General features: G+C 42.2%; 2 protein-coding genes across 7 annotated transcripts in view; one reads left to right on the forward strand and one right to left on the reverse strand.

Moving 5' to 3' along the window:
• The window catches only part of ATMIN (ATM interactor), a 37,969-nt gene extending 24,251 nt beyond the window's left edge, over positions 1–13,718 (forward strand). Inside the window, exons 2-3 of the mRNA XM_070500572.1 lie at positions 3,344–3,568; positions 3,989–13,718. Of these exons, the coding sequence (XP_070356673.1) occupies positions 3,344–3,391 (48 nt within the window). The 3' untranslated portion in view covers positions 3,392–3,568; positions 3,989–13,718. The remainder of the gene's footprint in view (positions 1–3,343; positions 3,569–3,988) is intronic.
• The window catches only part of C28H16orf46 (chromosome 28 C16orf46 homolog), a 25,593-nt gene extending 9,992 nt beyond the window's left edge, over positions 1–15,601 (reverse strand). Inside the window, exons 1-3 of one of the 6 annotated variants that reach the window (XM_014844554.3) lie at positions 14,108–15,601; positions 2,068–2,137; positions 458–705 (exon numbers count right to left, since the gene is read on the reverse strand). In XM_014844554.3, the coding sequence (XP_014700040.1) occupies positions 458–667 (210 nt within the window). In that variant the 5' untranslated portion in view covers positions 668–705; positions 2,068–2,137; positions 14,108–15,601. Of the gene's footprint in view, positions 1–457; positions 730–2,067; positions 2,138–3,800; positions 3,883–13,758; positions 13,806–13,901; positions 13,980–14,107 lie in introns of those variants that run through there. The other 5 variants (XM_014844762.3, XM_014844620.3, XM_044760991.2 and 2 more) reach the window with 5 other exon arrangements.
• Positions 15,602–17,223: the final 1,622 nt, after the last annotated feature.

The raw sequence follows: 17,223 nt of genomic DNA on the forward strand, positions 1-17,223 counted from the left end.
GTGGAACCAGTAAGACAGAAATCTCAGGTCTCTCAGGGAGTTTAGCACAGCAGTTAAGAAGCTCAGGGTCTGGAGTCCTGAAGACCCAGAGTGGAGCCCTGCGTGGGCCACTGGCTGGGTGATCTTTGCACATTATTTCACTTTTTGGGTGACTTAGTGTCCTTGTCCAAAAAGTGAGGCTGTTCAGCAGACTTGCCTCATAGGGCTATTGCGAGGCTGAATGAACTGAGATATGTGAAGCACTGACTGCCTGCCAAGACTAAGTGGCCATGAATACTCCATAAAAGGTACCGCTCTTATCGTCATTTACATTTTACCTCTGTTCTAAAGGTTTCTATATTTCATTAACACATTTTTTTGGTAATAGTAAGTATTTTTTTGAAAAAAGTCAAAGAAAAGGCTAAGGCTAGCATCAAAACTCAGACGTGCAAGATACCTAACTCAGGAAGATACTCACCGCCTCCTCCCACCCAGTGCCGATGACAAACTCATGGGCTCTTTCATCTTGTTCAAGTGTAATGTCACTGATATTGAGAAGACAACAAATAGCATTCTTTTCGCTTCTTTCATCTGGACAAGTAAAGGTTAATTCTGTTTCTTCTGTGCTTTGAATTTCATTACTTTCACTGTTTTCTAACTCAGTCTCATTCTTCTGAGCAAGATCCATGTCTGTGATGGTTGCTTAGAGTCTTTAACATCTTCTTCCTGTAGTTTGAAATGCACGTTGAACTGTTTTTCACATTGATTTAAAGAAAGAAAAAAAAGGCAATGCAATAACTCAAGTGAAATAGCTTCAAGACCCATTCAGGAATAGACTGAGAAGAAGTATTACAAAACCATCCATTGCCAACTATTGACATTATAAAGAAAAAGGCTAATTTTAAAGACTAATGGATTTGATTAAAGACCAAAGTTGGGAGTGAAGGAAAGAGGACAGGATGATGTTAGCACAGGTTCTGTCCCTTGTGATGGGATACAGAGTGCCTTAAGGAATGTGGGTTTAAGCATCCCTACCCACTACTCCAAAAACATCCAGATGGTATTATGCTCATATCAAGAGAACCATCATGGGTATGTGCGACTGAGGCGCCCCAGCCTCCTACTCTTTCTCTTCCCAGCAACTCTGGATATCAGCTGGGGGATCCTTAGGCTTCTGAGGAAGCTGGTGGAGCACGTGGTCTAGGCTAAGTCAGTCGATTCACCCTAATCCACCCTACATAACTGGTGTCCTATAAAAAGGGGAAATTTGGACAGAAATATGCTTAGAGGGAAGACCATGTGAAGAGACACAGGGAAACGATAGTCATCTACAAGCCAAGGAGAGAGGCCTGGAATGAATCCTTCCCTCACAGCCCTGAGAAGGAACCAACCCTGCCCACACCTTGATTTTGGACTTCCAGCCTCCAGAACTGCAAGACAATAAATTCCTGTTGTTTAAGCCCCACTCTGTGGTACTTTGTTATGGCAGCCCTAGCAAACCAGTACAGCAGGTGGTGGTGGTGATGGTAATGATGATGATACTATCTATCCTTAACTGATGCTTTTCCAGGTTGAAAAATGGGACTTGGCATTTATAATCCAGTCACAGGGTTAGGAAAGTTACAATCCTGATCAGGAGCACAGGCTCAGGTGCCAAATAACCAGGATTCCAATCCTATTACTAGCTGTGTGGCCTTGGGCAAGTTACTTTTCTGGGTCTGTTTGCTCGTCTATAACATGGGCATGATTATAATACCTTCCTACAGACAGGGGCTCTTCCTGGGGACCCCTCAAGCTGCACAGATAAACTCTAAGGCCTACATAGTGACCACCAATGGTCCAACTGAGGGAGGATGAACAGCCAGTGCCTTCCTGAGGAATTCCTTGCTTGTAATGAGACAAAGGCCACTGGGGACCACACACCTTGCTTTCTCTCGCTACACATGACCCCTGCCAGAAATCCACTTTTTTCATTTTCTGTTGCAGTAGAGATCAATAACTTCTTATAACAATATCTGTTTAATTACCATTTCAGCTTCTTCACACAGGCTTAAAGTGGCATTTTTATGGTAATAAAATTCCATTTACCTATGGAAGTTCAAATATCTGTGGACATCCTAATCTTCTCCAATATGACATCACGGGAAATGAATGAAATCTGAAAGGAAAAAAATGATATTACAAGTGACTAAAAACTAGAAGTGCTATTCTGTTTACAAACAGGAGCATGATTAAGGACCAGACAGACTGTGCAAACCAGCCTGATGCTTTCATATTGTGAAATTCCACGTCAGTCACTGCCCAGGCCAGAGAAGTTCCTATATGTACACTCAGAGCTCATTCTCTCCTGAATTACAGATACATTTGTACCACGGCACCCCACAGACTTAACAAGAACACAGTTTGAAAGGAAAAGAGCAGAGAATCAAAAGCAAAAGGACTTACTAAATAATAAAATAAATTTAAACTTGAGGTTAATATAGCAAAGAAATAGATACTGTTTAGGAGAGATTAAGTATAGTTAGGATATTCAAATCAGCAAGAAAAACGTTCTGTGCTTGAAGTATCTCCACCGACAAGGCACACACTACTCAGAGGGCCTGTTCCATGGCAAAGCACTCCAGCTTACTGGTTCTCAAACTCAGCTGCTCCTTGGAATCATCTGGGGAGCTTTAGAAAAAATTAAAATGCCCCGACCCTACCCACAGAGATTCTGATTTGGTCTGGGCACAGCCTGGCCATCAGGACTTTTTTTTTTTTTTTTTTTAAAGATTTTATTTTTTCCTTTTTCTCCCCAAAGTCCCCCGGTACATAGTTGTGTAATCTTCGTTGTGGGTTCTTCTAGTTGTGACATGTGGGACGCTGCCTCAGCGTGGTCTGATGAGCAGTGCCATGTCCGCGCCCAGGATTCGAACCAACGAAACACTGGGCCGCCTGCAGCGGAGCGCGTGAACTTAACCACTCGGCCACGGGGCCAGCCCCTGGCCATCAGGACTTTTAAAATCACCCTAGGTGCTACTAAAATCCAGCAAAGTTGGAGAACTACTGCTCTGTTAGAAGTTCTCCCTGATACTGAACCAACACTGCTTTCCCTGCCCATCACCATCCTCGACTCCCTGGCTCTAGTTTTTGCCTCCAGAGCAAGGCTCTGAGATGGGAAGTCTCCCTGTCCGTGGGCGGACTTCAGGAGGTCTATGACACCTCTGAAAATGCTCCATCCGTTTTTCAGGGCAGGGCTTGCATCAGAGTTACAAAGCAGGCTGTCACTACAAAAGGTTGAAGAATCATTGATCCAGAGATGGCCCACTGCCTCAGCCTCCCTACAGCCCTACGGCAAAATTCCCTGTCCTCCTCTCTCTTTCAGGTTAACCCGCTCCTTCAACTATTTCTCACGTGTCACGAGAATATGTGAAATCTGAGGGGAAGAAGACACCTCTACCTCTATCTCTGCATTGAGAGAGGAACAACAGAGGCCAAAGATGCGATGTTGGGTGGGCCTCTATTTTGGAGTCAGTAGAAGTTGGACCCACCGAGGGCACCAGGAGAGGTTCCAGTCATAGTGTATTACAAAGTGGCAAAAGAAACACAGGTAACAATGATAATTTAATAATAGAACTTACTGCTACATAGCTCTAACCATGTGCCAGGCACAGGTATAAGCACCTTACATATTTGTTATAAATACTACATCTTTATAAGTATTTTACTCATTTAATGGGAGATCATGGGAACGCAACTGAGTCCTTACAACCGAAAACTAAGAATCATCTGTGAGTCAGTGAGTGCGATGTTCTGAGTCAAACGGCCAACTGACTGCGTACCAGACTGCTGGGCGCTCCCCGAGCGCTGGTGCTCTTCAGGCTGGACCGAGATGTTCCCTACCGAAACAGAACATTGGTGGTCTTTTCCTAATTAGGAAAAAATCAGTTAGTGGAAAGAATAGTCTTAATTTTAAGTTTTCCTCCTATAAACGTGCCTTCAAGTTTTACTGCCCCTTTTTGTCTTCCAGATCATATAAGAGATGACAAATAGAAATGCACAAGAAGCAAACTCAACCAAAAGAGTGGATATGTGATTTCTTACAAATTGTACGCAGTTTTACTTTTAAGTTGGAATGCAGAAATCTGCACTGATGTAATACTTATAATTTCTGACAGTAAAATTATGCCTGGTTTACAGATTTGAAGTTAATCTAGCTCATGCTATTCCACTGGACTTGCCTGGAGCTTTACAGCCTGACTCAGTTTAAGCACCACTGCTATAAAGGACGCTCAAAGTCTACAGTAAGGCTTTCCAAGAAAATCGCATCAAGAAATCACAGATCACAGGAAACTGCTACCATGGGAAAATGCATTTGCAGATGCAACTAGAAAACTGAATCCGGAGTGCAAAGCAGGAAGGCACACAGATGTAGGCCAGGAGGTGTTAAACCCAATGACTTACGTTATTGAACCAACTAGAACCGAAATGTACAAAGAAGGTGAATGAGGTCTAAGCCCCCAAAGTACATGTTTGGATAAACAAGAATAAACCAAAGGAAAACTGATCAAGGAACTAAGATATCTGGAAATGAAATAAAGATGAATGGAGAATCTAAGAAACAGAGCCTATGGAAACTCACTGTGATCCAGAAAATATCTTTTCTAGTAGCATTTACAGACAGAAATGGAAAGGAAATGATCAGCCAAAAAACTGTAAAATAGTTTTATTTTACTTTACCAATTAAATATAAGCCATTATGATTTGCTTTAAAGTAATCCTGCAAGGGGAGGTGGGTGGTTGTGGGGAGAGAGAGAGTAATGAAATAAAAGTGGCCAGAAGTTCTGTTTGTTGTAGGTGGGCAGTGTTGTAGGTGGGAGGTTAACTGTGCTATTCTCTCTGCTTTTATGTAAGCGTGAAATTTTTCATAATAAAATGTTATTTTAAGCCATCATGTTATCAGAGTTGTTCGAGAAATAGAATGTGGAATAACGGTGGAGGTGAGCATCCCATGAATTTTGACCTTAAGGAAAATGAAATAAATGTATAAAGAATAGATAACATGGTTTGTATAATTTTAAGTTAGAGTAGAGACCTTGAACAAGGGCTTATTGAAAAAGAACTGATGTACAACAAAGGTATAAAAAAATCAGAGAAGAGAGCTTATGAAGGTGATTTAGAGAAACTCCATAAATAATGGTCCAATTACTCTTAAGTCAAAGTACTCAAAGCCTTCTCATTGAATTTACTGAACTGCAAAAGATAGGGTTGGAAATGCAGAAAAAACAGACATTACCTTTTGGATCTCTGACTCTGTATTATGATCACGCAGTTTGTTAACAAACGGAGAAGGACAGAGACTACCAAATGCCTCTGTTATACATCTGGCAAAATCACTGTAGCTTTAACACCCTAACCAGTCTGTAACTTAGCATACTAAGTGCCCTGCTCCTGAAATGAACAAAGACTTCCATTAAGCTACCAACCGTCAGTGGCAGAGGCACACCAATATCACAATCAAATCCAGCAAGAGGACACATTTTCTGTTGCTACTTTAATGGATGTGTTGTATAAAAGTTAAAATGAGCTGGGAGAGGTTGAAATCAATGTAAAATGAGAAGACTATCTACTATTTGCAAATAAGTAATGCTGCCCAAAGAAAAACTTACGTGAAAAAAAGAGACTGCTTGACCAAGAACATGAAGAAATTTCCAAAAGGTTAGTAGTGAAGAGAAGCTAAGAAAAAGGACAGCAGAAGACAGGAAGAGACAGACAGAAGTAGGCCATAACTAGTACAGAAAGGGCCTTTGTATTTCTTTGATCAAGAAGGTGATAATATGGTTATTTTATCATTTTAATGAAAGTGAAGTAAGAAATAGATCTATTAAAAAATCCCCAGAAAACTCTAAAATTTTGTTTGTTTTGTTTTTTGTTTGTTTGTTTGCCCCAGATAGGGCTCAGCTCTCAGGTTCTTTTTGGAAAAAGTCACCAGGGTACACTTCAGTTTGGCATAGTCTCTGTTAGCCTCAGCTACCTAGCAGTAGTCAAGATAGGCAAGATTATGCTTCAATAACAAGCAATCCTGACTTTTGTTTTCCCCCAGTGGTAAAAAACAACAAAAGTTTATTTCTAACTCATGCTACTCCATTGTGTGATGTCATGTACTCTGCTCCACATTATCCCCACTCTGGAACTTGAAGTGGTGGGGGCACCATCATGGGAAACCACAGCCAGCTGTGATGGCAGAATGTGATGGCAAACATGGGGAATCACACACGGGCTCTTACATGCTTCTGCCTGGAAGTGACTCATATGACTTCAGACCCCTTGTCAGTAGCTGGAACAAGTCACAAGGTACGGCCTAACTTCAAAAAGTGGGGATACCTCCTCCTGTATTTCCAGAAGGAAAAGGAAACCAGATTTTGGTGACCAGTAGTAATGTCTTGGTACCACACTGGTCTGGTATCATCAGAGGTGACGTACAAAGCAAATGACCTTTGTGTACTATAAATGTCATCACCTAAAATGTGGACATTTATGGTCCTTGAAATAGAGTCCAGGGCCCCTGGGAGTGGGAAGTCCTAAATCTTGGGAACATAAGACTATGTGCCTATAACATTATAATTCTTTTCTTAAAACTTTTTTCAGTTTTTTAGATTCTAAAATGTATCCAAATGAAAATATAAAGGTCCAAGAATAGATAGACAATGTTAAAGAAGAAGTTGGAGGAATAACTGCTGAATATCAAGATATGAATCTAGAACAGGATTTCTTATAGATATTGACGAGAAAATGAAGAATAAGGTGGAGGAATCACCACACCCAGTTTTAAAAATTACCATAAAGCTGTAGGAATCAGTTTGGTATTGGTGAATGGAGAGACATACAGATCAATCGGCCAGAATAGGGAGTCCAGAAATATACCCGCATAAACATGGTCAATTGATTTTTGACAAAGATTGATTTTGACAAAGATGCAAAAGTAATTAAATGCAGAAAGGAGAGTCTTTTCCACTATAACTGTTGCAACAATTGGCCATCCATATGCAAAAAAACACCTCAAAATGGATACTAGATCTAAATATAAATCATAAAACTATCTAACTTTAAAAAAAAAAAACATAGAAAATCTTCATGACCTGGGGTTGGGCAAAGTGTTCTCAGAATGACATCAGAAACATGATCCATAAAAGAAAGAAATTGATACATTGGTCCTCATCAAAATTAAGAACTTTTACTCTGCCAAACGCTGTGTTGGGGAATGAAGAGACAAGTTACAGCCTGGGAGAAAATGTCTGCAAATCACTTATTTGACAAAGGACTTCTATCCAGAATATATGAAGAACTCTGCAAACTCAATAGTGAGAAAAGAACAGCAAATAAAAAATTGAAAAATTAATTTTGCCAGATAAAAATGGACAACACTTGAACAGACATTACACCAAAGAAGATATAATAAGGAAGGCAAACAAGCCCATGAAAAGACATTCAGCACCATTAGCCATTAGGGAAATGCAAATTAAAACCACATATTAAAATTGCTAAAATAAAAAACATGAGGAGCCTGGCCTGGTGGCCGAGTGGTTACAGTTCTGCATGCTCCGCTTCAGCGGCCAGGGTTCGTGGGTTTGGATCCCTGGCAGGGACCTGCTCCACTCATCAGCCATGCTCTGGAGGCATCCCACATACAAAAAAGAGGATGATTGGCACAGATGTTAGCTCAGGGTGAATCTTCCTCACCGAAAAAAAAAATGACAATACCAACTGTTGGCAAGGACAGTAGCAACTAGAATTCTCATACATTGCTGGGAAAATGATAAAGCCCCTCTAGAAAACAATCCAGCAATTTCTTATAAAGGTAGACATACACTCACCATACTACCCAGCAATCCTATTCGTGATCTATCCTAGAGAAATAAAAACTTATATTCACACAAAAACCTGTGTACGAGTATTTATAACAACTCTATTCATAATCGCCTCAAACTGGAAACATCCCAAATACCCCTCAGTAGGTGAACAGGTAAACAAACAGTGGTGTATGCATACAATGGAACACTACTCAGCAAGAAGGAACAAACTCTTTATACATGTAACGACATGATGAATCTCAAAGCCACTGTGCTGAGTAAAAGAAGCCAGTCTCAAAATATTATGCTGCGTGCTGTACAGTACACAGCAGCGCATACTCTATAAGACATTCTCGAAAAGACAAAGCGATAGTGATGGTAAACAGAGTGATGTCTATACATACGTTAAAATTCATAGAACTTTACACCAACAAAAAGTCAAGTTTACTGTGTGATAATTTTTAAAAAATAAAACAAAAATCATAATAAGGTAGCACAATATACCCAACATTTTGGTAAAGTTAAAAAATCTATTAATACATGTAAAATGCTGCTGGTAGGAGAATAAATGGGTACACTTGGGAAAAAGAGTTAGGCATTAAAGATGAACATTTACATTAAAAAATAACTCATGAGAGCTCTTTATAAACTACAAAGCACATATAACTATGAGACATTATTTTTATAGAACTGGTACATTAATCATTGGATCCGAGGCTTCAAATTTGAAGAGTACATTTTTATTAGTTGGGGCCTTTGTTGCAAATGAGAGAATCCTCATTGATTTTTAATAAGATAAAATTATCAGAAGTTACAGTCATGTGTCACTTAATGACAGGGACATGTTCTGAGAAATGCATCATTAGGCGATTTCGTCATGTGCAAACATCCTAGAGTGTACTTACACACACCTAGGTGGTACAGCCTACTACACACCTAGGCTATGCGGTACTAATCTTATGGGCCCACCGTCATGTATGCGGTCCATCATTGATGGAAATGTCTTCATGTGGCACATGACCGTATTACGTAGCCTACAGAATTTTCAAAGGAGGAATGGGTCAGAAAGGCCGAGTTTGAAGCTACAAAGTCAGGAACAATGCCCAACCCGTACTACTTGTTCTAAACATGTAATTGACTCAGCTTTCAGCAATATGACACTTAGGACTGGATTCCTGTGCTCCGCCACCCTAGCCCGAAAGCATCAAATGCCTGGGCCACCATCAGGACAGAATTTTCTCTCACCCCATTGCAAACGACCACTTCTTCCTGTTGTTCACTGCTCAATGCATGTATTGGGAGGGTATGTGTAATTGGTGGAACCTAGGTCCCATGCCAGAATCCTTGTCACAAAGTAGTACAGAGGCCATGAGTTTTCTGTTCTACTTTAAGGAGGGTACTCATAATATGGTATATATGACCAAAATGCAGTAAGCGCATTCAGAGATGCTAGGCTGCCATAGCATCTCAGAGTTCAGCCTCATTTCTGAGGAAACTGAGTTAAAAAAAGATAAGCTTGAAGAAAAGAAGGACAACTAACACTTACCAAGTGCCTGATATCATTATCATATGAGAGCCATATCAGAACCATTACCAAATTAGAACAGCCTGAATTGCCTTTTACAACCTGGCCTTAGAAGTCACATAGTTTCACTTTTGCTGGATTCCGTTGGTTCACCAGCCACTAAGGTCAGCCCACACTCCAGCAGAGGAGACGCACACCCTGCTTCTCTATGGGAGAAGAATCAATGAATCTGCAGACATGTTTTGAAACCATTTTTTCTGACTCCAAAGTCCACGCATGCTTTTCTTCACTATATCGTGTGGAAATATTTGTTCCTGGGAATCCAATACAAGTCAGAAAGCAGCTGTATGGGGGGTTATATTTGTTCTGGCCTTGTGAGACTCCGTCTAGCCCCAGTGAGAAGGGAGAAAGGGACATCTATACCTGGTCCCTGACATGACTATTCCTTATTAGAGATCACAGTTCATTCAGAGTGTGAAAGCTTCACTCTGGGTGGGAAGGGGCAGCTCAAAATGGCTCAGGCAAATGTGGCAGATTTATACTAATCAATAAGAGCCGCCAACTGTCTGTGGTCAAGGTTGGAAGAGAATATAATAGCTGGAAGGGACTAGAAGTCATTATATTGGAAATGAACATCTCCAAGACAAAGACAAATACAAGAAACACTCGTTTCAATTCATATATAAATGTTGGGAAAATAAACGTCAATATATATGTATAACTGGTACCTACACTGAACCTCTGAAAGAGAATAACTCATATCTACTGAGTATCAGTACCATTTTATAAGTGAGGAAACATACGCAGGAAGGTTCGGAATCTTTTCAACATCACTGTGAGAGAGAAAGCTAGTGCTCCCCAAAAAGCCACTGTCCTTCCCTCCATTGCAGCCTCCCTTGCAGATGGGTTGGAGCCTTGTGAGCAGTCTAGCCAGCAGAACGAGCGGAACTGATGAGAATCACTCCCCGGATGAGGCAGTTAACAGGTTATGCGCCCCTCCAGTTCTCTCTTCTCCTCCCACTGTGACCTTGGAAGTCACAAGCTGAGTTGGTAGGATGACAAAACGTAGGAAGCCTGGATCCTGAGACACAGCTTTGAGGCAAGCCCTCATCAGCCCTCATCAGACTGTGCACAAAGCACAAAAAACTTCCTGAGTTAAGCCATTGAGATTTTAGTGTCTGCTATTACTGCAGCAGAGCCTGTCCTTTCCTGATGACCACTGTCACTGAGGTTGTTAGTGTTGGAGCTGAGATGACAAGGCCAGATCTTCCTGACTCTAGAGTTTATTCATTTACCGTCACACCTGAAGCAAAAGAAGAAACTAGCTACAACATAATTTTTTAAGTAACTGGATGAAGAGTTACATATTAAAGGGACTAGAGAGCTATTTAGTCCTCTAAATTATAGCTATTGTATATGAAACAACACGATGCTAGCAAAAGAGAACTAGCTTCAGGTAAGGAAGGAAAATAAATGTGTAGTTTTGCTGTGGGAAAATATTAAAAATAAAGCACGTTAGCACTACAGAAAGGAACAGATGTCTATAAGTGTTCTACTGTGAAAAGCCAGGTTGGTGTGTATCCTAAAATCAGAGTAAAAGATGAAAAGACTGAAAGGATCAGGAGTACAAGCTCCATGTCTTTGGAAGAGTATGCCTGAGTCATTGAAAGAGAAAACTCTAATTAGAGGTAGAATTAATAGCATATAAGTTTATGGAGAAAAACGGGTTAAAAAAATACCTGTTGCAATAATTCTTCTACAATACTCCTGAAAGATAATGTGGTAAAGTGAATTCTACAAATCCTCTCTCCACAAGATTTCCCACCCTGATCCCTGGGACTATGAACATGATGAGATATAACGTCCGAGACTGTTACATTACATGGCAAAAGGGACTTTGCAGATGTAACCATGGTACTACTCAGCTGACTTGAAGACAGGGAGATTATTTTGGATTATCTGGGTGGGCCTAATCTGATGCAAGAGCCCGTTAAAGCAGAGAGTGCTTTCTGGCTGGCCGCAGCAGCAGAAGTCAGATTCAAGGCAGGAGAGGAATCTGAGGCAGGTTACTGGCTTTGAAGGAGGAGGCGGTCACATGTCAAGGAATGGGGTAGAATTTAGAGGCTGCAAGCAGCCCCTGGCTGACAGGAATTAAATGGGGACCTCAGTCCTACAACCACAGGAAACTGAACAAGCCAACAATGTGAAAGATCTTGGAAGAGGATTCTTCCTGGACCCTCCAGACAAGAGTCCAGGCTGGTGACACCTCAATTTCAGCCTTGTGAGATCCTAAACAAAGAACACAGCATAAATAGAAAACTAATACAATATTAATTTGGCTTAAATATTTCTGAAGTATTTTTAATAACTGAGAGCTCATTACTTCATAAGCTACTTTTTTCATTCCAGTGGCACCTTTAAAGATTAGAATGTTCTCAAATCAAGACATCGGCAAACCTGCAAATTTTACTCTTCAGTTCCTGGTGTTCCTCCCAAAAGCAACATACGATAATCCTGAAAATGGCTATAATTTCTTCAGATAAGAATCTCAAATTCCCTCATCGTGAGAACACACAGTTGCTTGTCTTTAAAATGTAGTACCTGGAAATGAGGGCAATACTTCAAATCTGGTCTGGCTAGAAGTGTCTATTTTGAAATCTGACTCCCTTTGACCTGAAATGTATACCTATTAATTCAACAAACATTGCTGTATTTTTTTTAAAGCTATATCCCAATCTTGATTAACACTGAGCTTGATGTCAACTACAACTTCTAGATTTTTTTCACATGAATTGTTAATAATTCCTTGTCTTCTTGACTCCATAGCCATTGTATTAATTTCCTTAATTTTTTTTTCTTTTTTCTTCTTCTTTTTAGCTAGATGTAGACACCCAAATGTATCAGATCCTTCTAAAATTTCCTCTTATGGGTTTTGGACCAACATCCCAAAGTGCTTAGATGAGTCTGAATCTGACATCCTTTGGTTTGGCCATTTCTTCTCACTTTAAGAATCTATTAATTCAATGGACATACCTTCTGTAACTACATCTAAAATCACTGATATAAATGTTGGCAAGAAGAGGGTAAAGGACAATGCCCTGCAGATAGCCCTTGTACTTGAGTGTTTACTAATTATCTAACCAGCTGCAAATTCACCTCACTATACAATTATCTGGCCTACATTTCTAAATCTCACTTACGGGATTCCTGATCTGTCAATTTAGGTAATCGTAATGAAAACAAAAAGGAATCTTACCACAAGTTATGGAAGTTTACATTTACACTGATGTCTATTAACTTTTAAAATATTTATTGTCAATATTAGGGAGGAAGAATGGGTTCCAAATTGTCAGTTCCAAACAAGTAGTGGTTACCTAGAGCATTGTGTTGAGAAGGATCTTAAAACTTGGCTACCACAGGAGAAAGTTCTGTGATTGATTAAGGATGTCTGCCAGAGAATAAAGAAGGAACAGTGGTAGCACATGTGCCACATGTTGGCCATTGCCTGTCTATATAGTCAGACTACAAATGCCTTACCCTAGATTCCTACACCTCCTTGGCACATTCCTAATCAGTTAATGGTGGGGGCCATGCTGATGGACCAGGAGAGGTGAAAAACACAGAGTGTTTAAGTCAAAAGCAGGCTACACTCCCTCAAAACGCCTTACCACCTCCTTGGCTCTACAGCATCCCCCTCCACCTACTCCCACCTTCCTGGAAGTCTCAGGTTTAAAGGAATCTGGAATCTATGTCAGAATTTCAGCCAGGGAAAGATGAGTTTTTGGCAGCCTCACTTGGAATTCTGAATGGATGTTTCTGTAGATCCTTATCAACATGTGTTGAGCATAAAAATCAATGAATAGAAACACTGTTAGCCATGGTGGAAATTGTTTCTTAATACAGAGCTAAGCTTCACGCATATGAACTGGTTAAATAGGTCTTGAAGATGGCCTGGGCATGCTGATCACCGATAATATAGTTTCTAAAGGAAAATTACATTGGGATTCCAATCTAATTTACAGTTTGGAACACAACTCCGCAGAGAGTTGAACTTTTATCTCAAAGTTAAGCATATGCAGCACTCAACTTGCGCAATTGTTCACACATTCAAGAGTATAAATCTTATCTCCCCATGTTAGTTATCTGTGCCTCATGCTTATTAACGCCCAAAGAGCACAGCGGCTTTGATTACTCAGAGACTGATTCCTAGGAGCCGGTTTCTACACAAACCATCCCTCCCGATCAGGCCATTCCTACTCCAATCCCAGACTCCAACTCTTCTGCTTTTTCCACTCGCACTCATTCACTCACTGAGTGAGTATTAGATGACTAGCCCTGGGAATAAAATGGTAAAGCAACGCCCGTCATCCCAGCTCACACAGCTTACGCTCTACGCAAAAGTACAAGTCATCGAACACACTCCACCTGTCGCTCCTGAAGCCCGGGTACTCACACTTGGCTCCTCCCTTCCCCTAATGGCCCCGCCCCTCACCCCAGGCTCCGCCCCTTCTCCCGTGATCCCTCTTTCTTCCTCATCTGGCTCCTCCCCTTCCTCCAGCAGTTCCTACCGCGCCACAAAAGACGCCTTCCCGTCTTTCGAGAGCTGTCCCCTCCAGCAAGACGTCCCCACTTGCCCACAGGCCCCGCCCTTCCTCCCTCGGCTCCTCCCTCTCCGGGCTCCGCCCTTCCAAGGGCTCCTCCCACTGCCCCACCCACTCCGCGCCGCTCCTCGCCGGGTCCCGCCCTCTCTTATTCTCGCCCAGGCCCGCACCACCTCTTCCTCTGACGTCCCCGCCTCGGAGAGCAGCTTCCTTTCGCACTGGGCAGGGCCTCTCGCTCTGCCGCCCGTGCTGTGGTCTGGGGCCTTGCCCCGGAGGCCGGGAAGCGGCCGCGGCCGCTCACACCCTCCCTGTGGGGCCAGCGGGGTGGAAGGCCCGGGACAACTTAGTCCCCGCAGGCGATCGAGGGCGACAGTTGCCCCTGGTTACGGACGCGCTGGAGGCGGGCCGGTGAGGGGGCGGTGCGCAGCGGAAGCGACGTAGGGCCCACCCCGCGCCACAAAGCTGAGCGCGGGAGGCGACGCTGACGGACGTCGGTCGGTGGGTGTGTGCTCCCGGCAAGCTGTGCGCGGCTCGCACCGTCCGCCGCACGGGAGCAGCCCGCCGCCCGCTGAGGGCGCACGGGCCGCGCTGCAAGGGAGAGACTGCGGTACGCGCCCGTCAGGGAAGTACACGGAGGAGCTGGCTCCCCGCCGGACTCTGGGGTTAGAAAGCCAGACCCAGGGCCTTCACCCTCCGCACTGTTGCCCGTGGGCCGATGGTTCTGGGTGGCGGGGGTAGAGCTGCGCACTGCCCATCCCTGACCTCCACCCACGAGCTGCCAGACAACCAGAAATGTCCCGACTTTGCCACCTGTCGCCCTAATCGTCCCTTCCCCACGAGAGCGACTGTGTTAGGGTGATGCAGGCCGAAAACTCCGTAGAAGAATTTGTTGGTCTTTAATTTTCGGCACCTGCTCACTTGAGTGAGCAGTAGTAGTTTGAATCCATTTGGCGGTACCAACGAGCATGCGCCGAACCTCAAGACACCAATAGAGAGGCTGAGTTACGATCACAGGAGCTCTGGAAGAGTAGGATCTTCGAATTTGCAAAGGGGTGTTTCAGAAACAGAAAGATGGGCAGGAGGTATATGGAAACTGTACTTTCTGCTCACTTTAAACCTGAATCTGCTCTGCTCTAAAAAGTACTCTATTTAAAAGGGGGAAAATACCCCAAGACCGATGGAGGTAGGTGGTCGCTGGTAAAGCCACGCTGCAGGGAAGGAAAAAAATCTCTTTAATCTCGGTGTAGTGAGGGCCCTCTCTGAGGAACGCAGGTGTGTGATTAGGGCTGAAACAATAGTGATTGTTGATAGTAATGAGGGTACAATTATAACTAACAGAATTTTTTAAACTAAAGGTGCATAGTACTCTGACATTTCAGCAGCCTCAAAAAAACTGCAGAAATTTAGGAATTTTGCTGCTGAAGAGGTGATCTGAAATAGCAGCCTCATTTTCACAGTAGCATGCCTATGCAGAGCCCTCTAGTGGTTTGTGAAAACTTAATGGTCAACTTCTTTAAGCTACCTGGGAGGTGATAGAAAAAAAATGTTTAACACTTCCAGGGTAACCTGTTCCATTTCTTGAGTTTTAATTATTAGAAAGTGTCATTCAAAACCCTTGTTAAGCTGCTCTATTAAGACCAAAACCATTCAAAAGGAATATGAGATCTGAGAAATTAAATTCTGTTTATTTAGTCCAAGACCATTCAATGCCTATTGTTTTTGGCAGCACTAGAATAGAAATGAGGGTTGAAATGACTCTGTTTGCCATATTTTGTTCTTTGAAAAAACAGTGGATATAACAGAGCAAGTGCGTGTGCGTGTCTTTGGGAAACGATGGGAGAATAAAAAAACTGCCCATCTCTTTCACACTAGTCACCGATGTACTTTCACTCTAGAATGGCCATTTCTGCTTCCCACCTTTAGAACATTCACCCTCTCCACCTCCAAGATTCCCACTTAAATATTTTAGGGTGTTTGTGTGAGTGTATGAGGAAGATTGCCCTGAGCTGACATCTGTTGCCAGTCTCCCTCTATTTTATATGTGGGACATTGCCACAGCATGGCCTGATGAGCAGTGTGGAGGTCCGTGCCTGGGATCCAAACCCACGAACCCCAGGCCGCCCAAGTGGACGGTGCAAACTTAACCACCACACCACCGAGCCAGACCCTAAATATTTTAATATTTTTTATAGTAACATCTGCTAAGGAACTGACGAAGAGTAGACCAGGAAATGTGAAAATTCTAACCGTGACTGTCTTGCTCTTTAACAATCCCTTATTCTCTCCATTACTTTTCCTATCTTTGAAATGCTGGTAGTTATAGATATGTACCTAGCTCTGGCTATTGTTGTGAAGATCAAAGAAGGTCATATGAGAGTACTTTCAGAACAAGAGTAAATCTACGTAATTATTACTCATCCCTTTTTATTTCCAAAGTAGAAATAGGTTCTCTCATTTGCTGTTTATTCACTATCAGAAGGTGGTAGTGTCTGAATACTTCCCTTTTCCTGTAGTAACTGGGAAAATGATAGAGGAGCTTGTCTGGTTTTGCTGTGTATATATATTTATACTTATTTATATATGTATATATAATATCACCTCTCAAAATATCAGCATACTACATTTGGCTTAATTAGAGAGTATGCTATATTGGCCACTTAAAAATACCATTTGGCACTCTAAATATGCTTAAGCTTCAAAGAATATTCACTAAGTCAGTGTCTGAGCTCATAAAGTTTCACTGTGTTCACTTCTATTCCCATTACTCAAGTGGAAGTCTGAATGTGTTTCAACTTTCTTAAGGATGCATGTGCTATATGCTGATCAAACTTTCACCTTTCCTTGTTCTTCCTTCTCTCTAACTTAGTGTGATAAAAAAGCAAGTCAGTTATTTGTTTTATATTGTATTAAAGACGACAGTGCTTTATGCTATCAGGCAATTAGATCTTAAGAAAAACCAGATGTGTGACACAAGGAAACATTTTCTTGGAACCTTTCATTGTTATGGCTTAAATTTCCTTTTAAAAGATAACTTCCAGGGCCAGCCCCATGGCCTACTGGTTAAGTTTGGGGTGCTCCACTTCAGCAGCCCAGGTTCAGTTCCTGCACAGACCTACACTACTCGTCAGCAGCCATGCTATGGTGGCAACCCACATACAAAACAGAGGAAGAATGGCACAGATGTTTGGCTCAGCGTGAATCTTCCTTAGCAAAAAGAGAACAACAATAATAACTTTCTATAAGTTAAAATTAGCTGGGCCAGCCCCATGGCTGAGTGGTTAAGTTTACG

This window comes from Equus asinus, chromosome 28 (genome assembly GCF_041296235.1).
Source record: "Equus asinus isolate D_3611 breed Donkey chromosome 28, EquAss-T2T_v2, whole genome shotgun sequence".
In the NCBI taxonomy this organism is placed as follows: Eukaryota; Metazoa; Chordata; class Mammalia; order Perissodactyla; family Equidae; genus Equus; species Equus asinus.